At 37.7% G+C, this 23,629-nt stretch overlaps 2 protein-coding genes across 2 annotated transcripts; both read right to left on the reverse strand.

Annotated features, from left to right (window-relative positions):
* Positions 1-3,732: 3,732 nt before the first annotated feature.
* LOC127266251 (agamous-like MADS-box protein AGL80) lies at positions 3,733-4,245 on the reverse strand. Its single transcript, XM_051296437.1, has one exon. It carries the CDS (start codon positions 4,243-4,245, stop codon positions 3,733-3,735), a length of 513 nt encoding a protein of 170 aa, XP_051152394.1.
* Positions 4,246-15,491: 11,246 nt separating this feature from the next.
* On the reverse strand, positions 15,492-16,169 carry LOC127266252 (agamous-like MADS-box protein AGL80). The gene has a single exon (XM_051296438.1). It carries the CDS (start codon positions 16,167-16,169, stop codon positions 15,492-15,494), a length of 678 nt encoding a protein of 225 aa, XP_051152395.1.
* Positions 16,170-23,629: the final 7,460 nt, after the last annotated feature.

Consider the following 23,629-nt stretch of genomic DNA (forward strand, 5'->3'; position numbering starts at 1 on the left):
TGCACAACCATTACATCTAGTTTGAATAAGTCATTATTAAGATAACCTCTAGCTAATAACATCTCAATTTTTGATAAAATTTATCAGCTACAGAGACTAGTTTAAAACAATGTCTTATAAGTAGCGAACTAGATACAATTTTTTTTTCGGATGTTAGGCACATGCAAAACATCCTTCAATGTCAACTCTTTTTCGGAGGTCATCTTTAGCACTATGTTCTCCACATATTTGAAATTGGAAGTCACATGTTTTCCCGTTCATAAATTTCTTCATTCGGTCTCATAATATGTTGAGAAACTTGTCTTGTCGGAATATATATGGCATATGGTTCCGGTATCAATGAACCATGCATTTAGACTCTTAATGTGATTAGTCTCGTATATGAAGAAAATCATGTAATCATTTTTAAGGTCACAATCAATTATGTGGTACATCTCGACGAAATAGGAACTTTAATTTGTCTTCTCCTTATTAGATAACAAACAGTTCTTTTCCAGGTGTCTTATTTTTCCACAATCAAGGCACTTACCCATCAATTTGGACTGTTAATCACACTTTTTTGAAGGCTCTCAAACCAAATTAGACTTGTCAATTTTTATGCATTTAGCCTTGTGCTTATTTTTGTTATCTATCTTGATAGGGATTCGAAAAAACAAATCATCTGGTAAAGACGATAGCAACTCACTGCAACTTTTGAGTTTTTTTTTCAACTTTCCTCAAAAAATTTAATTAAAATTAATTAGAAAGACAAACTACTAGTGCCACCACCACTGCTACCGGCATCACCACCGCTGCTACTGAAACCACTACCATTGCAATCGGTGCCACCTTGTCCGCAAAAAAAGCACTTATCAGCCCCCATCGCCATGATCGCCTGTATGAGTCCCTGATCTTCAGCTGACCCAAACTCCCCAAAGCGATGGTCCTAGAGAAGCTCTCCACCATCCTCAACTGGGCTGGACCTTGCCCCCATCAGTGGCCAATTTCGTCGGCCATCTTCTTCAGTTTTTTAATCATGTCCATTTCCATGTCTTCCACCATACATAGCTTTATTATTTGCATCATGTCCAATGGCTTTTGGGCTAGTAATTGATGGCCCTTCTTCACTGCTATAGCCTTTTGGAGCTTAGCAATGTTATCCCTTTCAGTGTTCAGAGTTTGCTAGAGATGACTCTCACGAGTCACCATTTTCTCTTTTCTTTCAAACTTTGGAAACTCCATAAATTTGTTCACTCTCTTCTCAACTGCCTCTGGGGATGGCCAAAGAATGACATTGCCTCACCACCTTGTCGATGGGCAATGATGGCGTCGACCCCCGCAAAGAATCTGTAATTGCTCGACTTTCTTCGCAAGCCCTTCAGATCTTTTGGAGAGGAAAAAGTTTCACTTATTTTCATTCAAGAGTTTCTTATGTCTTATCCTCTTATGAATCATCTTTCTTGTATTTGACGTGTTTTTATGAAAAAAACTGCACATCTATTTATACAAGAGGATTGGATTTTTAAGGAAAATTCTAATAAATTTGAGTTTATTATATTTAGTAAAAGGATTGGTGAAATTACTACCTTTTTAAATGAATCGAGAAAATAAATGGTTAGTTTATGATTTTTTACGATAATTATAGTCATTTTTCATAAATGCTCTTTTTTATTTTTTTAATCCCGTTAGATTTTGTTGTAATTATTGTATTGGTGGTAAGTGGATTGAGGATTAAAAACACAATATTTTATATGTAATTTTGGTAGATTTTTGTGTAATTTTTTAATATATTTTGAGGATGTATATGTAAACATTAAAAAGTAGTTAAGGTATTTTTAAATTTCTAAGGGTATAATTCGATTAGTTTTTAGATAATTCTATGATAAATTCAATATATATATATTTTGAAATTGTAAAGGTTTTAAGAAGATCTACAATACAAATAAAGTTGAAAATGAATAAAAAAAAAATCTTTACGAGGTTTCGAAAATTGCGTATGTCCTCGATGTTGTGTGTTGTTCTTATTCCTTCTCGGAATGCTTGACGGCCGTATTTGAGTTACAATTAACAATATAAAAGAACCCTAGCAATAAAAAACTCAAGAACCCTAGCATTTTACAACACAAGTTTAGGTCACTCGACCCGATCCATACCCTAAGGACGCCACCCACACCCCTAGATGTGTCAGGCTTCACTAGACCTAATTTCTATCCTGAGAAGACTTAGATTGACTCATTAGGTTGTGGCTTTATTAGTTTACTCCGCTCACTTTGTTTGAGCCATAAACCTTTGATGATATTGATCCATTTACAACAAATCTTCATCTTGGCGAAGTATCAACCCTATAAAAGATATACATGACCTTATCTAGAATGGGAATTGTAGTACCTTCTATTATCATTCCATGAAAATAAAATCCAAGCAATACAAATCAGCACCTGGTAGTGCCTCTGATGATGATGTTTTGTCTCCAAGGTAAAATGACTTTCGCCTTCAGCTTAAGTGGCATCTCAATAAGTGGAAGCTCCAACGAACAAAAATAAGAAAAATACCGAGCTTTGTTGGAAGACTAGGAAGGCTTGTTGGAAACGTGACCGGAGAAGAGAGAAGAGCAAATGAGAGAGCTCGTATTTGGACTGCTGTGTTTGAGAATGAACGGGGGCCTCAATCAAAATGATAGAAGATTAATCAACGACCTTAATTGTCAACATAATTAAAGATAATAATTTATGTTAATTTGATTCTTTCCGTTTGACTTGGCCATAATTTACGATAATTCCAAACCTTCTATTTGAAGTTATAATGGATATATCCACCAAATAGGATTTTATTCGGATAATCCAGCGACTTGGGTCATATATCCGAGTTTTATTTTGGACTTCATAATTTGGTTAAACTCAAGGTAGAAAAAATTAGTCAAACATTAACCAAACCCTATATTCAATATATAATATATATTTATTTCAAATTCATCCAATTAAATTAGTTTATCAGCCCATTGTATTTTCACTGGTAAATCAATTCCATAAATTCTAAATTTAGTTTTTCAAAATTAAAATTCAACAATTGAATAATTAACCAATTATCTAATATCATGTCCTTCAAGCACACCTTTCTTAGCACCTTCATCTGATTCACTGACAACGTATTTGGTTTTTGTGATTCCTCATTACATCTTAGTACTCTAGTTTTTATAATTTTTTTTTCATTCATGGCACCATCATATTTGTTATATTCTTGGGATTCATATTAAGTTTGATACCAATTTGATATTGCGAGTTGCTTTTTCACCTTTGTTTCGAGCCATACAAAAGTGGAACAAATGAATTTTTCATATTAAAAAAAATTTAAAGCTCGATGAAAGATTAAATATATGGAAAAAAGAATGTAGAAAACCTTTCAATATTATTTCAATCAAAACAAACATGTTTTGCATAAAGTAAAAGCATGAAAACCATAACAACAAGCATTAAACTAAAAATAAAGTGCTGGTAAAGACGGTAGCAACTCATTGCAAATTTTGATTTTTTTTTTCAACTTTCCTCAAAGAAATTTAAATAAAATTAATCAGAAAGACGAACCACTAGTGCCGCCACCACTGCTACCCGCATCACCACCGCTGCTTTTGGCACCACCATCACTGCAACTGGCACCACCATGTCCACCAAGAAACCACTTATCAGCCCCCATCGCCATGATCGCCTGCATGAGTCCCTGATCTTCAGCTGCCCCAATCTCCCTAAAGCGATGGTCCTAGAGAAGCTCTCCACCACCCTCAACTAGGCCGGACGTGGTCCCCATCGGATGGCCAATTTCGTCGGCCCTCTTCTTCAATTTTTTAATCATGTCCATTGCCATGTCTTCCACCATACTTAGCTCTGTTATTTGCATCATGTCCAATGGCTTTTGGGCTAGCAATTGATGGCCCTCCTTCACTGCCATAACCTTTTGGAGCTTAGCAATGTTATCCCTTTCAGTGTTCAAAGTTTGCTCGAGATAACTCTCATGAGTCACCATTTTCTTTTTTCTTTCAAGCTCTGGAAACTCCATGAATTTGTTCACCCTCTCCTCAACTGCTTCTGGAGATGGCCAAAGAATGACATTGCCTTCACCACCTTGCCGATGGCCAATGATGGCGATGTCGACCCCGCAAAGGATCTGTAATTGCTCGGCTTTCTTCGCAAGCCCTTCAGATCTTTTGGAGAGGACAGAGTTTCGCTTATTTTCATTCAACAATTTCTCATGTCTTATCCTCTTTCGAGTCATTTTTATTCTATTTGATGTGTTTTTAAGAAAAAAACTGCATATATATTTATACAAGAGGATTCGGTTTTTAAGGAAAGTTCTAATAAATTTGAGATTGTCATATTTAGTCAAAGGATTGGCATAATTATTACCTTTTGAAATGAATCGAGAAAATAATTGGTTAGTTTATGATTTGTTACGATAATTATAGTCAATTTCTATAAATACTATTTATTATTCTTTTAATCCCATTAGATTTTGTTGTAATTCTTGTATTGGTGGTAAGTAGATTGAGATTTAAAAAACACGATATTGTATATGTAATTTTGGTAGAGTTTTGGTGTAATTTTTTAATATATCTTGAGGATGTATATGTAAACATTTAAAAGTAGTGAAGGTATTTGTAAATTTCTAGGTATGTAATTTGATTAATTTTTAGATAATTATACAATAAATTCAATATATATTTTGCAAATGTAAAGGTTTGAGAAAATCTACAATACAAATAAAGTTGAAAATGAATACAAAATTTCTTTACGAGGTTTGGAAAATTGTTACCTCCGTAACAGAAACTATGATTGAGGGCTTTGAGCCGCATCATTTGGGAGTAGCAACAAACTGATCTGCATCATCCGGAGGGCTGAATCGTCACCAAGATTGATTTCTTCGACAGGATCCTGAGCCTCAAACGATGGGTTAGCCCTCCGGATGAGAAAGCAAAGCTATTTTATATTATGATCATCCGGGGAAGGCGACGGACATGAGGAATGTGTCTGCCTCTCAAGAGTATGTACCGGGACAAATTTGGGTCCTCCGGTGGCACCACATGTCTCGTAAATCCGTCCCTCAAGGTCCCATATCACTTCCCAATCCTTATTCATTGCGAATAAATTGGCAAGGAGGTCGTACATTGGCCTCCGTGAAGGATTTCAAATCCTTTCATTTCATTCCATCCAAGTCTCAAAGAACTCTTTGGGCAAAAAGCTGATGGTATTCATATGAAAATCCTTTTTGTAGCGTAACGCCTGTTCCAAGTTCCGATCATTCGCGATGATATCCAAACTTGCAAGTGATGTCTTATCGTCTTCCAATGCTTCAATGACCGACTTGACTTCCAAAATAGGTGCTACTGGTACCTCCGGGGGAGCCTGTTGTTTCAAATCGCTTTTGTTCTCCGGGACAGCCTATTTCGGCCCCCATTCCTATTGTCTTCTCTTTCGGGGGAGTAATTCTTCCGCTTTTGGCGCATCTCCATTATCAACAGTCTGCACATGACCTTTATGAGGTTTTCTGTCTTGCTTCTTTTGTTCCTCCCGGATAAGGCGGGTTGTCCGGAGCTGCCGCTGCTGCCTCTTCCGTTGAGTCCTAATAAGGGGCGGATTCCTCACTTTTTGGTTTTTTGACCAGCTCCCATCCTTCGGGGGATTTTCAGGTCGTTGCATAAGGTAAGAAGTTATCACCACCTGGTCAACCAAAGTTACTCGCCAAATCTTGCCTTTTGTTTTTTTTTAAACTAGCTTATGGGATGGTGTTATTGGGTGAAAGACGATCCCATGCCGAGTTTCTTCATGGAGGTTTGATGGATCTCCTAAGCCGCTCGAGCACATTCCTCTTCGGGGTAGGTCGTCTAGGACTACACTTAACACCCAGGCCTGACTGTTTCCCCCGAGCCGGTCAGACACCAATCGGAGCCGGGAATGGCTCTATTTTGATTTTCATCTCCGACTTGTCCGGGCAGTTTAGATTCTTCTCTTGAGCCTGGACCATGTGTGCTCCATTTTCAAATTTATGATGTCCGAAAGCATGGGTGTCTCGGATGAGGTGTTCTGCCTTCACTGCTTTCCCGGTGAGCTATCGGAGGTCGTTATACTTTTTGAGGGCTTCTCTCGGAGCTGATGTGTCATGTTATCAATGGCCATATTCACTTGATTTTCAGGTACCGAACCTGATACCACCCTTCTTCCTTGTTGAATCTTTCCAAAAACTGCTTAACAGGTTCATCATGTTTTTTCCTTAGGTTGGTTAGATTCGACGCCATCAACTCCGGATCGGGGTTATAAAAGCGCTCAGGAATATCCTTTCAAGATCCACCCAAGTGTTGCACGAGTTTGGCGGAAAAAATGCATACCACGTAAATGCCGGCCCTGTGAGAGACAAAAAAAATAATTGGAGTTTAAACCATTGGTTTGTCCCGAACTCTCTTCCGCATTGTGCCGTGAACCGGCTGATATGCTCGAGATAGTAGATCATGAATCTTCTTCTAAGAACAACGTGAAGTCCGGAACCTGTGCCTTCCGGGGTAACGGATGGTCGATGGAAGCTTGATCCAAAAATGGCCGTTGATAATGGGGCATAGTGGGTAGCCGAATAGGGTCAACATCAGCCTCCAAATTGCTTCCTCGATGGTCTGCGGATTAATACTTGGTCATGACAGAGGAGCAATCTCAGTATATCCTCCGGGCTGTCCCAGGCCTGGCTGAACACGGTGAAGAGTTGCTGATACATTTGTGGAGGGTGTGTCGGGGGTGGACGAATTTGGTTCCCATCGACTGGCACTCTCGGATGTGCTGCCGGTGATGGAAAAAAGTTACTGAACTGGATCAAGGGCCCCTATTGTGGAGGTCCGTACCCTTGCTATGTGGCTAGTCCAGCAAGGGATGCTTTTTGGTACATTGCCCGGAGGTTGCGGGGCTGCCCCCAGGATGTGTTTGGAGATGGAGCGGATGCTCCACAAGCAACTCCAAGGGTCATGCCCCCAAGGGTCAGCTGCTTTCTCCGGCCGGGAAGTTCCCATGAGTGTTTACATACGTGGTTGATGTAGGGGCGCACAGTCTGCTGAATAAAGGGTTGGTACACCATTGAGACGTGAGTTGTGCACATCTGATACCTCATAGATGTCCCTGTTTTTAAGGCGGTCCTGATATGGTTGGCCCTGGTCCTTCAATCACAGGCTCGTCCGGGAGGCCCCTGCCTCCGTTTCCTTAGCCTAGTATGGTCACATTGCCATACTGGAGTGACACCGAAGGTGATCCAACTGTGCCCCCTGCGTTGCGTTTGCTAGAGGGTCATTTATAGCAATTTCGGGGCTGTCCGCCGGTGCCTTGTCCTTGCGCATTTTCTCGTCCCTCATCTGTGAGAATTCATCACAGATGGTGAACTTTAAGACATCCATAATATACCGGGAAAGTTTCAGTGCCGACCCATGAAGTGTCGCTTGGATCTCCTTCCGGATCTGGTCCTATAGAATGCTGGCCGGAATCGTCACCATTCTTTACACACCTTCCGGAGCCCTAGGGTACTCATCGTCTGTGATCTCTCCAGAAACATGTGGCGCCGGATTTTTTTTGGCGACTCCTTTTTATTTCGATATGGCGGTGCTGTCCAAATATGGTAGTTTGTGATTCCTTAGTTGTATGAGATGCGAGACTCGTCGGAGTCCCACTGGGTGTGCCAATCTGTTATCGCTGAAAAATTCATCGATGACAGCCCAATGGATTAGGCTAGTCAAGATCGACGTGAATTGGGTTCCCCAGTCTCCTCAAGAAAGGATTCGGGCTAATCTCACAGCCGGATATTGAATTGCAACACCTCCAAGCAAAAATATTCGTAGAACGATAGCCCGACAATGGACCGAATATGGTGGGGATCGGATTGAAAAATATTGCAATATGGGAAGCAAAGTAGATGAAATGCAAAGTAAATGGAAAACAAGAAGCTGAATTGAAAATATGATTGACAATAACTTGGATTTAATCGTTTAGAAAAATAAAACATGAATTTAAGCTTATAAGCATAAATAAAATTAAAATAAAATAAAATAAAATAAAATTATTTGGGTGTTGGATGGCTGGGTGTTTTTTCTTCCTCTCCTCCTAGGTGATATATATATATATATTAATATATAAATTAAGATAATCCCCACTTCATCCACTCCTCCATTATTTCCTTGTCCGCAATTCTATCCCCCTTCATTTTCAACTTCTCACTTGTTTAGAAAACTTTGACTCACTTAATATCTTCATCATCCATATTAAGCTTGCCCTTATCCGTACACAAATTTGGGCTGGATTGTGGCTGTTTGGGTCGGCCCATCTACTCCTCCGAGCTGGGCCACTAGCCACCTCCGGAGGCCCAAGACTATTTAGGAGTAACATGTGTATTAAACACCATAAATCAATTTTGCTAAGGGTTTTGGTTTGATTTTAGGAGAGACTGGGGCCGTTTGTGTTTAATTGCATGCATTGTTTCTAGCCTATTATGTGGTTTCCGGGTTGGTTTGTTTGTGTTTGGGTGAAACTAGGGGCTGAACCTCAAAACATTGATGTTTTCGATTATTTTATATTGTATATGCATTGTTTTTCTTTCGATCCGTGATTTGTGTTTGTTGTGTGCTGTTTGTGTATATCGTGAGGTATATTCAAAGTTTATCAAAATTTTTCCTAAGAAAACACAAGTTCTCAATCATAATAAAACCTTACACTACCGATATAGTTGAGAATCTTGAATAATATTTATAAAAATCTCCTTCCAATTGGGGTGCTTTTTAAATATATATCGAGGTCGCATAGGTAAAATATAAGAAAACATGAAGCTATTTTATATTTTCAAGGGTTTAAATATAATCCCTATCGAAACACAAAATATCAAACGTGTTTGTTTAGTAGTTTTTAGCTTCACGATCTTCTAAAAATATTGCTAAAAAATACAATATATAATGCACTCGCTCCATTCAGGATGTTTATGCAATTTTGCTTGGATACGGAGACAAATAAAAGTTAAAATATTATGAAAAATATATTAAGGAGTTAAGATAAAAAAGAAATAGTAATCGCATAAGTGAAAAAAAAACAGTGACAAAATGGTTATTATTTGTTAAAGTATGAGTAAATGAGTAGATATATATATATATATATTTACTACAATTAGACCATGCATAAGTTTAGCCGAAAAAAAAAAAAAAAAACTCTAACGCAATTATCAAGACCGTAGGAATAATATAAACACTCAAAGCACTATTCCTTACAATATTTTCACAATTCCTCTTACATCAAAACAAAAATACCTAAAACTATAAAAATGAAACAAGCGCACTCCAAATATGTTATATTCACTATTAGGAAAAAAAAAAAGGCTAGATTGTCACTAAAAATTTGGCTGAATGGTGAGATGATGCCCAATAACATAATTCGTTTCAATATTAATAATATATTTTTTGGTGCAGGTATTTGTCCCTCAATAATTAATTAATAAGTAAAATTATAATCAAAATATAATTTTTCACAAGTTACTATTTATTTATATATTATCAATTAATAATTTTTAAAGAAATATTTGAGGTGCAAAAAACATGCCTCTTTACTTATTTATCTTTGAAAACTAATCACAAAATGTAAAGCAATGGAAAACAAGGCATTAGACTCATATTACAAATGGTACCAACCACCTAGACGAACTACTTGGAGCTCTTACAACTTGAGCTCCAAGAGAGAAGAAAATTACAAAATAATAATAATAATAAAAGTTTTGAATGGTACGAATGACAAACATTGATTCTCTATTTATAGATGCCAATAGGGTTTCTAAAAAGTTGACAGTTAACATCCGACTCGTAGGTCCCAGTTGTCCATTCTAGAACTTGCGAGTAATTAAAAGTTGATCTTTCTCCCACACCAAATTGAATTCTCTTGGCTTTGAAGGGTGACTCAAACTAGAGTTTTAGTTGATTTCTTCATATCAGTAGCTTTCTATATTTGATTATGAAAATCACGAGCACTAAGACTATGTGAACAAACTTTGTGACTCACGAACATATATTTTTGCATTCCTTTATTTCTTTGCAAATGCGGTGGATTCATGTACTTTGTGACTAAAAAATGCTTTAAAATACCAAGGAATAAATGATCAACAAAAGAGTAAACACATACTATTCCTAGGAATTTTGGCACAATTTAGCACAAAATCAGTCTAGAATCGCAACATACTCTCGCAAAAAATTCTAAGAAAACATTCTCAAATTCTGCGTTATCACTACTATTTTGCATGAATCAAGACTTACCTTATCCTTTAACCTAGATTTGATCCATCTCGGAATAAAACATGACTCTTCTTCACCCCTTGTAGCTTCTTGAACAAGTGCTTAAGCCCACATATGTGGTTGCTTGCACTCGTGTCCAGATACCAAGTTAAATCAATATCTTTATTTTTACTATTATGTACCATCAAGAAAAGTTCATAATGTTCCCTATCTTCTATGATAAGATTTATATTTTATTCCACTTTTTTCTTGCTCCACCAGCCCTTCGTATAGTGTCCAATATTTTCAGAATTATGATATTTGTTCGAATTGCAATTCTTTTCAAAATCATCATTCTTTGAGCACTTGTAGCATTCAAAAACCTTGTATTCTCTATCATCCTCAGGATTTTTCCTATTTTCTTGATTGGATTGTCCTTTTTCTTTTTAGAATATGCCTCATCCATGACCCTTTGTACCATGACGACCATGGCCATATCTTATGTCCATAAGAGTGACCATCCCACAATACTTTATCTTCTTTGATTAATGTTTTTTATTTGAGCAGTGGCTGAGATGAAATGTCGGAATAGAAGGGCTTCAATTCAGCCTGCTAAGACATATTACATTTTTCTACCTTTAGTTTCTATGTACATATAGGATTTTAGGATAGGAGACTGGGACAACCACCATTAAAAATGCAGTTCAAGGGTAAAACATAAAAAAAAAATTGTGGTTTGGGGGGCACAGACCCTCATGGTCCTTTTATAGCTTTTTCCATGTATTTAAGAGCTTTCTCTACCGTCTCATCGCTCTTTCTACTACTCATGACCTTCGAGTGATCCGAAAAGCTTGTCTAGTATTAAAGTCGTGATTTATTTAGACTCTTGGATGACACATACAGTGTTGAAACAAACTATATGTTAGAGAGTGTAGGATCTCCTTCATCTATTGATTTTAGGTCAACTCTTTGTCATTTTCCTTGAGCTAATTTACAATGGTTTTGACATATTCATGCTGTCCAAATAGTTGTGAATGGCTAAGAAATGGACTTGTTTCAATTTGTCATCATCTCTAAAATATTGTTTTTGATTTTCCCCACACATATTTGGAGGATTTTTCATCGGCTATCGTCTTGAAATCATATTCATTGAGACCTTGAAAAATAAGAGATAGAGTGTTGTCATATGTTGGAAAAATAATAGAAATATTGTTATGCGAGATAATAAATTAAATAACAATAAGTAAACAACAATTGGGTAGAGTGGTACAGATTGAGACTGAAGCCGAGTCGATGATACCCTCTGCCCGCAAGTTAAATTACTACCTAGTAGTGCTTCTGGTGATGACATTTTGTCTATAAAGGTCAAATGAATTTTTTCTCCGGTTTAATTGGCATCTCAATAATCACAGCTCTAGAAAAAACATTGAGGAAGTAATCGAGCTTTGTTGGAAGGCTATGATGGTTTACCAGAAACTTAAGCGGAGAAGAGGAGAGGAGAGAGCTCAAGTATTCGGATTGGTGTGTTTGAGAATGAAGGGGAGCCTTTATATAGGCATCTCCACTCGATCCAAATGGAATTAAGGTGAGTAATCAACAACCATAATTACGACCTTAATTATCAATATTATTAAAAATTGTAATTTATGTTAATTTAAAATCTTTCGTTTGATTTGGCTGTAATTTATGATAATTTCAGACATTCTATTTGAAGTTATAATTGATATATCAACCAGATAGGTTTTTATGTGGATAATCTTGTGACTTAGACCATATATCCGGGTTTAACTTTGAGCTTCACTATTTGGTTCGTCTCGAGATAGACAAAATTAGTCAAATATTAATCAAGTCTCATATTTAATATATATTTAATTCAAATTAATCCAATTAATTTAGTTCATAGGCCTATTGTATTTTCATTCACCGATTAATCAGTTCCATATTTAATTTTTCAAAATTAAATTCCATCAGTTAAACAATTAACCGATTATCCAACAACCTTCCACATTAGTGGAAATCCTCATAATAGGGATAGATGCATAACTTAGTTCTAAAGAGGAATTGACACATCAGAACATATAATTTTTGGTTTTGAACCTTCCATAATCAACATTATATAGTGTATTGATGGCCTAATTGACATGGTTCATTGAACTATTCCTCCTTAGCGTACAATGAATCAATAACATTGATGTGTGTTTATTTCAGCCTAATGTGTTCTCATATTTTTATCCGTTTTGGACATGGATCATATCTTTAGATTCGTAAGTGTTCGTGATTAGGATATATCGACTTAGCTTGTTTAGAGGACAAACTAGGTTAGGCATAATACAATTTCTTAGGTACATTAGGATTTCAATGATTATGACATACTCTTTTTGAGCTACATGGTCCTTTCATAGCTTTTCCTCATGGTTTGAGAGTTTTTTCTATTATCTCATCACTATTTCTCTTTTTTCTACTACTCATAAGCTTCGAGTGACCTGAGAAGCTTGTCCATTATTAGAGTCATGATTTCTCTCGATTCTTGGATGGCATATACAATGTTGGAAAACTATAACTTAGAGTGAATGATCTCCTTCATCGAGTGAGTTTAGGTTAGCTTCTTGTCATTTCTCTTAATCTAATTTACAACAGTTATTACATCATTATGCTTTCCAACTCACCGTGAAGGGCTAAGAAGCAAACTTATTTACTTTTTCATCCTCTTTATAATAATATTTTAATTTCACCACATATCTTTGGAGGATTTTGTGTTAACTATCTTCTTGAAATCTCATTTATTGAGAGCTTGAAAATAAAAGATAAAGAATTGTCATGTCCTTCAAGCAAACTTCTCTTGGCACCTGATAACCAAAATTAGTTATTGTAATTTGCATAAAAATTCACAGGGAATTTTATTCGAAAATTAATGAGTAGGATTTTATAGGAAAATGATCAGATATAGCAATTGTGTGGTTGTAGACCCTGAGTAGTTATCACAATTATTTATACTCTTTTTACTGGTGAGTTTCCAGGTCGAATACAAGGATTTTAAGTCATGAAATTCAACGGTGAAAATCTTGAAGAAAGCGACGAAGAATACAAGAAAGGGTCCGCTTGCAGCAGGTCCGAAATTTACCTACTGAAAGCGGTAAATAAAACAATAAAGATGAGGTGAGCGGAAACGAGCGAAGCGAAAGCGAGAGGTGGAGCGCCAGTGGTAACCAAATGATCGGGACATGAGCGGAAGTGGGGACCAGATGATCGGGGCATGGATGAATCACGGTTACCAGAGGATCGGGGCATGAGTGAGCGGCACATTATATATATATATGTAAATGGGCGAATTAGAGTGAAGGAGAGGTGTTGTGTCTGATCTGTGCGTTACTAAATGGATAGATTTTCCTGGATGTAGTGAGCGAATGATGTAAGTGTGTTATCGGAAGAGTATATGTATATTATGGAAATGATGGGAGGAAGGTGTTGTAATTATATAAACTAAATTGTAAAGAACTCATCACACTGGTATTTTTGGCCTGGGGGGATTTACAACAAGACTTCAATGACACCCAGAATTAAGACATTATAAGAAAGAAACCCTACTGTCACTAGGAATTTCTGCGACCTAATAGACCCCCGTCTATGTCCCGTTAATTTTTCCAATTTCTGCCTCATTAGTGGCTTTACCCCCTGATGTTACTATTATTTAATCAAAATCGAATTTAGCACAGCAGTTAAGCAGGTCGACAAGGCTCCCGCGTACTTAACTACTTTGAACTACCTTGAGACAGCTTTTGGCGCATAACAAGGCTTAGATAATCAATTCTTCTCTCGCTCTATACCAGTGAAATGAAATTCTCTAAACTTGATTTATATAAGTGTGGAAAAGTGTGAAAGAATTTAGTTTGAAGAAGTGAATGATATTTCTTTATATACTATGAAAGCGTGAAAGATTAGAGCTACAAAGCTGTAAATGAAAGTAGTAATCTAATCTAAGAAAACAGTAAAGACGTGACCAAGGGAAAGGGAAGACCCCTACTCCCTTGGCCATTCCTGTGGAGAACTCCCTTACAGGGTTGGAGCTCTCGGAAACAGGAAGACGACGAATACTAAAGTATGCAGAAATCACCAAAAATTCGAATCTTTTTACATAAAGATATCTGGCCCTATTTATAGCAAGTGTAAAGAGACGGTTGCAAGTAGTTGTTGGGCAGTTCCAACCGCTGGGCAATTAGGCGGTTGCTGGTAGTTATTCTGTTGAAGCAGTTGCTGGCCATAACTCCCAGGGTGCCCGCTTTGCTTGCGTTGAAGGTTAAGGGCACAGATCTTCCTCGCTTGCTGGAGAGCTGGAGGGCATCAGCGCGGCTCGGCTCGCTTGTGCTGGCTGGAATTTGAATGGCTGTACCGTTGCTGTTGAAGTACTTAGTTGAAATCTGGTGATAGTCTGCAGCGGTGGGTATCTGGACTGTCGCTTGCAAGTGAGGGAGGCTATCGCTTACGGGCTGTGAAGGTGGCCGCTTGCCTCTCATGCCTTAGTATTTTCAAGGTGTGCTCTGGGCGCTTGCGAGCGAAGGCGGCTGTCGCTTGCGGCGTCTGCCTTAGCTTTTCTGATTCCAGAATACCGCTTAAGAGGGCAAAAATCGTTAATAATCTCAACAACGAACTCCGGATCATGCGTAGTGATATAAATCAATATTGTATGCCGATTACGAATTATTTTGATGGTTCTTATGCAGAAATTCGAGTAATACACATTTTTGTCAAGCTAAGAATATGCTCATATTTGGAGTCATCAGCACCTTCATTTGATTCAATGATAACACAATAGGCGTTTGTGGTTCATTATAACTATTTCGATCACTCCCACAGTCGTTTCACCAAGCAATACTTGCGTTAGAATACTACAGTTTTTAGAATTTGTTTTCTTTAGTTCTAAGACCAACAAATTTGTTGTACTCTTGGGATTCGTATTGACTTTGATACCAATTTGACGTTGCAAGTTTATTTTTCACGTTTGTTTCTAGCCATAAAAGAGTGGAACAAATGAATTTTTCAATTTCTTAAAATAAAGCTTGCTGAATAATTATAGAGAATGGAAACAAGACTGTAGTATATTCCAATCAAAACAAACATGTATAATATAAAGTAAAAACATGAAAACCATAACAACAAGCATTAAATTCAAAATTTAGTGCTAGTAAGGATGGTAGCACCTCTGTTACTTTTAATTATTTCAATTCTACTTTCATCAATGATATTTAATTAAAATTACTCAGAAAGAAGAACCATTAGTGCCACCACTACTGCTACCGGCACCACCACCACTGCTTTTGTTGCCACCATGTCCACTAGGAAACCACTTATCTACTCCCACCGCCATGATCGCCTCCATGAGTCCTTGATCTTTGTCTGCCCTAATCTCACCAAATCCGTGGTCCCAAAGAAGCACTCCACCACCCTCAACTGGGCTGGACCTTGCCCCCACTGACTGGTTGATTTCTTCAGCCCTTTTTTTCAGTATTTTAATCATGTCAACTGCCATGTCTCCCACCATCTCTAGCTCCGTCATCTCCATCATGTCCAAAGGCTTTTGGGCCAGCAGTTGATGGCCCTCTTTTACCGCCACCGCCTTCTTGAGCTTAGCAATGTTTTCCCTTTCAGTATTCAGAGTTTGCTCGAGATAACTCTCTTGAGTCACCATCTTCTTATTTCTTTCAAGTGCTGGAAACTCCATGAATTTGTTAACCCGCTCCTCCACTACCTCTGGAGACGGCCAAAGAATGGCATTGCTTTCACCGCCTTGCCGGTGGCCAATGATGGCGATGTCGACCCCACAAAGGATCTGCAATTGCTCAGCCTTCTTTGCAAGCCCTTTAGATCGTTTGAAGAGGATAGAGTTTTGCTTATTTTCATTGGCAAGTTGCTTATTTCTTATCCTCCTCCGAGTCATCTTGCTTGTATTTGATGTTTTTTTAGCAAAATATTCGCCTCTATTTATACAAGAAAAATTGCTTTTTAAGGAAAATTGTAATAAATTTGAGTTTATCACATGTCTTCGATGGATTGGTGTAATTGTTACCTTTTTAAATGAATCCAAAAAATAAATGGATAGTTCATAATTCGTTACGATAATTATAGCTACTGTCTGTCAATGCTATTTATTATTCTTTTAATCCCGTTAGATTTTGTTGTAATTATTGTATTGGTGGTAGGTGGATTGAGGATTAATACTCAATATTGTATGTGTAATTCTGATAGTGTATGGTGTAATTTTTAAATATATTTTGAGGATTGATATGTAAAAATAAAAAAATAGCGGAGTTATTTGTAAAAATTTAAGGATGTAATTTGATTAACTTTTAGATAATTATAGAAATAATTCAAGATATATATGTTACAAATGTAATGGTTTGAGAAAGATCTAAACTAAAAACAAAGTTGAAATGAATATGATGATCGAAAAATTGCCTATGTCCTCGATGTATTGTGTTTTTCTCAGGGATCAACATAAGAGAAACTCAACAAAATTATCTGGTCACCTCTACTTCATATCCTCTTTCCTCTATCTCAATATAAAAATACATAGATATTCATATTTAGATCAATATTATTCCTTTTAATATTAAATTTAAATAAAAATATATCAGAATATATATCATTTTATAAAAAATAAAATTTACTATAAAAAAGTATATATATATATAAAATAAATACAACTATTATTAAAAGATACAAAAAGAAAAAAAATAAGTTTCCAGAGAAACAAATTCTATTTCTTTTATTATTTTTTTTGGTGTCGTGGCCATTGTGGGTGGTCTTAATAATTCTCTCTGATTGATTGATGACCGTATTTGGATTACAACTAACAAAAAAAGTAATAAAAAACATAATTTTGGGTCATTTGACCCAATCCATACCCTAAGGACTCCACCCGCATCCCTAGATTCATTAGGTTTAACTCGATCCAATTCCTATCTCCCCGTAGACTTAGATTGGCTCATCAAGTTTTGGCTCTATCAGTTTGCTCAGCTCACTCTACTTGAGTATAACCAATCCATTTACAACAAATCTTCATCTTGGCTAACTACAACCCCATAAAAAATCTACACTTCATTTCGTCATTGCACCACCTTCAATTATCATGCCATAAAAATAAAGTCCAGCAATGCTTGAACTTATGAACTCTGACTAGTTTATAATATAGTTACTTTACATTCTCGTATGAACTTTTTCCAAACAGATTTGCCTTGATTCAACAATTTTTTTTTTTTATATAACATGAAAATCCGAAACCGCTACTCGACGAGCGTATTTTGAATAAACTTCCACACCACCAGACCATCTCTTACCGGACAACAAGTTCAGTTTTATGAAATCGAATTTTCATGTGTTTGCCCCTTGCACAACATATTTGGTTCTTCACAAAAATAAAAATAAAAATGGTAATCTGACCATCACATTGCAATGACACTCCACCTTGTATGCTCAATTCATCAATTACTTTAACCCTCAAGCTACATTTCCAGCCTCTAAAATAGCAATATATTCAACCTCATTTCTTGTTATATTGACTATCGAATGAATGATAGACTTCCAAGATACCAATCTTATAAAAAAAATGAATGACTAAATAATTTACACTACAAGAAAAAATTATTTTTGTAACAAAACTTTTTTGTTTCTAAATCTACTTTTTCCGTTACTAATGACATTAAAGACAGAATTAGTAATGGAATTATGTTAGCTACGTGAACTTTAGGGACGAAATTCCCTTACAAATATATTATTTTTTTGTAGTGTTATTTGAATATCAATTATTCAAGTCTCTAGCATAATCAGACATACCCAACCAATTTCTTCAAATTATTTTACTTTCTAAACTCAAGACAATAGCCTGATGTACTTCGTAGATACTTGAATATCTATTTCATGGCTTTTCAATGCTCCATTGCAAGGTTTGACATATATTTTCTGACTTGGCCAATCGGATAAGCTGAATTGGAGCACCGGCATGCCATATAATACATCAATCACCTAATCACATTTGCAAAAGAAACTGAATTCATTATGTAACACTCACGTATTTACGCTAAATGGGATCATAAAGTTCTATTCAATTCCAGTCTTTTTTTTTTTTTACAATTTCTTTACTATAGCTTCATAGTTCTCAGTAGATATATATTAATATTTTGTACTAACATGATATGTAACAACTATTTTATCCAATAATACAAATTGCAAATTGAAATCAAATTCCAAACAAACAACAATTTCATTCATTGTCTAACGATCTTGAATGATTGGGAAAATTGCAAAAAAATATCATGTCTATATGATCAATAGTCATTTAAAACTGTTGGACATGGGTCCAAAAACACCCGAATATGAAAAAGGCTCGAAGGCAAAAGCAGAGCCGGAGCTCTCAGGCTACGGAGCTGTCAAACAACAATGGAGCTTCATGCCACGGAGCCAAAGACTGTTGTATCCACAGAGCCGAAAAAAACAAACTCCATTGGACTGTGATGCCTCCACAAAGCAAATGATTGTTGCCTCCACAGGGCCAAAAGCAGCAGCCTCCACAGACCCTGGGGCAGCAACCTCCATTAATCTTAAGGTAGCAACTCCTTGGACTATGATGCCTCCATCTCGGAACAATGCTTCCAAAAAGTCAGAAATTGCTGCCTCCATTGGGTTGAAAACAGCTGCCTCCATATGATTGCGGTGCTTCCACAAAGCAAAGGAATGTTGTCTCCACAAGACAAAAACCAACAACTTCCACAGATCATGGGATAACCACCTCAATTGGCCCTGAGTTAATAATTTTGTTCTGAACATCAGTGGAAGGCCTATGCACTTTCATATTTTATTCAGAAAGCTCCATGTAACAAGCCAACAAGAGAAAAATCGAAAACTCCACGCGACTCAAGGCTGTTGGGAGTAAAATCCCATAGACCGACTAGAGATGTAATGTAGGCAATTCGGGGTAAGCTGAAGATCGATTCAAGAGTAGTGGGGGGGATTCATAATGAGTTGGGAGCCGGTTCAGATGTAATGAAGGTGGTTCAAAGCAAATCCAACGGTTGGAAGCTGATGGAGAGAGGTTACCAGACGGTTGGAGGTAGTGGAAGGAATATTTGAAACTACCTTTTTAGTATAAGAGATATTTATTCGATATTATGATACATATAGTGAAAAGAACACACACACGAGAAGAACACACATATCCTCTACAAGTCTTTATCATTTTATTAGTTTATCCATAGGTTTTAGGAGATTATCTTAATTTTTTGGTAATTTATGTTTCCAGCATATTTTTATCCGCATTTCAATAGATTTATCTAATTTTTAGTAGATTTTAGTTTAAATCCATCGAAGCCTTGATAGTTAAAAATCGCATGCGTTAAATGTTCATATTATATGCGATATTTGATTGATTTTGATTGGATTCTACCTAATTTATATGCGTATTGTTATTTGCTACGTGCAGAGGACAAATATCAAATTTGGCGTAATTGGCAGAAAAAGTAAAGAAAAATTTAGATTTGCACCACCTAGTTAGTCATGGCCATGACTAACTATACCATCCTGATATGAGAATTTAATTAAAGGCCCAAAACCCAACTACAAAATAATTAGGGCAAAAATTAAATAAAAGGAGGAGGGATCACAAGTTTGAAGTGGAGAGAACAGCCAGAGCAGATACGTACAAGAGCAGAAGACTAGCAGACTTATAGATCGCGCATGAGCAAATCGACAGAGAAGATTTCCCCTCCCACTATGACTTTATCTTTCTCTTTTGTTCTTTGTTATTTGATTATGGAGTAGATACTTTTCTGGTTTGAGGGGTGATAATATTTTGGTTCTTTTGTTTTGGAGATTCTTAAATTACTTTATAAAAGTTCTTTTTAATTATCAATATTTGTCTAATTCTGATAATAACGTTTGTGATTGTTAGATTGATTGAATATTTTGGTACCGATATTTGAATTAGTCTGATTATCTAAAGTCAATTCAGGTAGGATATCCGTAATTGTATTCGCACTTGAATAGGTGACAACCAGGTTGAATAGTTCATTCCCGGGGGTTAGACAATCAAATCTAATTGCTCCTCTTAGGTAGTAATTGTTTTGAATTGGGTTTTTCTAAATTAGAATGCGATTAAGCAATATTTCTTATGGGCACACCTATGTTTATTTTCTTAATTAGGGGTAGTTAACGGTTGTACGTTAATTACCTATGTTGTAAGAAAAAATTGGTTGTCAGAGCTTGTTGATAACTATAACCAATTTATTGATACTTTAATAAGAACTAACTTCATTGAATCAATGATAAAACACAAGTGCCATAAATGCATCATCCGTTGAGCCAGACATCCCCTTAATAGCTAGTTCTCCGTTAATTTAATTGCTTTCTTGTTTTATTTTCATTAGATAATAAAAGCAAATTCCCCCCAATTATTTACTACATTATAACACGAAAGAGTGAATCACACAATCCCTGTGGAGACGATCTCTTCCTCTGTATTACATTAAATTGTGATCACGGAATAGGTGAAATATTTGATTGACCGCACGACAGGTCAAGCCTCGTTTAGGCTCGAAGCCGTGCACGCTCCACCAAATGAGCCGTCCCCAATCCGATGATGGACAGACTCTATAGAGTACTTCCGGAACCCACACCGACGGAATTGATGAACGGTTTTAGATCCTCTGAATTTTAGGTTCCAACAATTGGCACGCCCAATGGGACCAAAGTTGGATTTTTTTAAGAGTGATGTCGAGGTTTACATGGGGTTCATTTGTACCGCTTGAAGAAAGCTACAGAATTGTCACTAAACATCCAATGCTTCAGGCTTTAGGGACGAGGCAGACAGGATTGGGCTGGAACCTCCAAACTGCAGAAGGATGGTGCCACCTGGTCGCTGAACAATGGAGCCAACAACCTGCAGAAGGCTGAAACCAACAGCCTGTAGGAGGCTTGAGCCAACAGCCTGTGGAGGGCTGGAACCAACTAGCCTACGGAGCGTTGGAGCCAACAGGTTGCGGAGGGCTGGAACCCCTTCGCCGTTGGAGTTTTGGAGAGCAATGTTGAGCCATCACGAGGAGCAGACAAATTTCCAGCATTTGACATGATCCTGCCAAGGTGATTCAGCGGACAAACTATATGGAATGCACAAACACCGTCATGGGGATGGCACGGTCCGTACGTGGCTAATCTCCAATGGAAGAGGACCGTCGAAACACAGGGCAAGGAGGGCAGGCCGCAGAGATTAGCCGTCAACCTTCCATCAATATGCAACTGGAGTGCAGCCGCTGATACCAAATCAACAGGAGGCCAAGCCTCTGATGGATGTTGATGTCATCGCAGATTGCATAAGGAGAGCATTTTCAAAATAAGGTTTGAAAAGAAGCCTAGTGCCATTGAGCGCAGAAAATTCACCTCAATATCAAAAAGAAGCTGTAAGGGCAGAGACTCCAAAGGCTGTGGAGGCTCTAATCGAAAAGAAGTTTGCGGAGGCAGAGGCTCCAGAAGCCATGGAAACTCCAGAGTTTGCAGAGGCAGAGACTCCAGAGACCATGGAGGCTCCAAACGAAAAGGAGGCTGCAAGGGCAGAGGCTCCGTATGAAAAAGAGTCTGCAGGGACAAAGACTCTAGAGGCTATGAAGGCTCCATATGAAAATGAACCTACAGGGGTAGAAGCCTTTGCAATTTCAGACGAAAAGAACTTTGCAGAGGTAGAAGCTTTGGCCACAAAATTAGCAAAGGAAAAGAATTATTTGTGTCCGGCATTGAAGCTGACCAAAGGGTTTACTCCGTATACTAATACCATGTCGGCTATAGGGCCTATGAAAGATGGGCTTAGCACTCAGCCGTCAAAACCTTCGGTTCAAGACTGTCTGGGACCGAAAGCACCCGCTAAAAAAGCTGCCTTCACAAGAGTGACACTTGATAAAGTCTCAAGTTCGAACAAGGAGAAGGTAAGACAAAGGACGATCAAGAGGGAGCCTAATGCCAGTGTCACCATCCCTAGTCCAAAAGCCTCAGAATTGGAGAAGAGGAAAGTATACAAATGACCCAAGCTAAAGGCCATCGTAGCAGAGGTGAAGGTTGCGAATGTGAAACGGGTTTGGACTGTTACCAAGGCCAACCAGATCACCATCATTCCTAAGGTGACACGGAAGCCTCCTATAGAGAATGAAAAATAGATTATGAAAGAGCCGAAGCCTTCCACTAAGGGGCAATAAGAGGACTTAACAAGACTCAAAAGAGGCGAGCTCAAAGAAGAAAGTTGCAGGCTCATATGGAAGAGAAAAGGTTACATGAGTCGTTTCCGAAAGAAAAGCATATTGAGAAGTTTCCTAAGAAAAAAAGCAGGCTATGGAGCTGCTTTAAAAAACAAAGAAGGCTGGGGAGCTACTTTCAGAGAGAAAACAGGTTGTGGAACTGCTAAGGAAGCAAGTTGTGGAGCCACTTTCAGAAATGAAGCAGGTATTTGAGCCGATTTCAGAAAGAAAATAGACTGTGGAGACGCTAAGAAAGCATGTTGTGGAGCTGTTTTAAGAAAAATAGGCTATGGAGCCGATTCCATAAAGCAAACAGGCTGTGGAGCAGCTTCCAAAAAAAGAGCAGATGGGGGAGCTTTTTCTAACAGAAAAGCAGATGATGAGCCCCTTCTAAGAGGAAAACAGTTGAAGGATTTTTTTTTCCAAAAAGGAGGCAAATGGAGGAGCCTCCAGAAGAATAAAAGCTCAGGAAGAATTTCAAGAGTTAAAGGAAGTTGTCATTGACGAGGAGTCTATCTTCGAATGGAATGATGTGGCAACTATGATAGAATTTAAGAGGCTCGGGCCTGACCAAAACCAACACGTCAAGCCTTTGCGCATTCGGGCCTCGATGAATGGCCATCTGCTTGACCAAGTTCTGGTGGACAGTGAAGCTTCTTTGAATGTGTTGCCAATTGAGACCCTACGGAAGTTCGAAAGGACTAGGGATGATTTAATTTCTACATTTGTACGGCTTACCGATTTTATGGAAAATTCTTACAAACTAGCAGGTATGATCACTTTGAATGTGCAGGTGGGGACAAATAAAATATCGTCAACTTTCATGGCAATTGATAGTAGGCCATTCTATACGGCTCTTTTGAGACGAAATTGGATTCAAGCATGCGAGTGTGTGCGTTCCACACTCCATCAAAAGTTGATGTTTTGGGATGGAAATGAAGTACAAGAATTGAAGGCCGAGAAGGATCCATGGCCGACGTAAGTTATCAAAGTTGATGCAAGCAGATGACTCGAAGCAAAAGGACATAGGATCAAGGAAGCAATCGCCTAACCCTTTTGAAGAGGGCATTGCTAGACATGGGTCCATAAGCACCCGAATATGATGGAGGCTTGAAGACAAAAGCAG

Source organism: Andrographis paniculata, unplaced genomic scaffold, assembly GCF_009805555.1.
Source record: "Andrographis paniculata isolate CXL003 unplaced genomic scaffold, ASM980555v1 Contig75END, whole genome shotgun sequence".
Lineage (NCBI taxonomy): Eukaryota > Viridiplantae > Streptophyta > Magnoliopsida > Lamiales > Acanthaceae > Andrographis > Andrographis paniculata.

What these genes read in the sequence shown, in the direction of transcription:
- LOC127266251 (XM_051296437.1), bottom strand. Translation starts at nt 4,245, where the DNA reads ATGACTCGAAAGAGGATAAGACATGAGAAATTGTTGAATGAAAATAAG.
- LOC127266252 (XM_051296438.1), bottom strand. Translation starts at nt 16,169, where the DNA reads ATGACTCGGAGGAGGATAAGAAATAAGCAACTTGCCAATGAAAATAAG.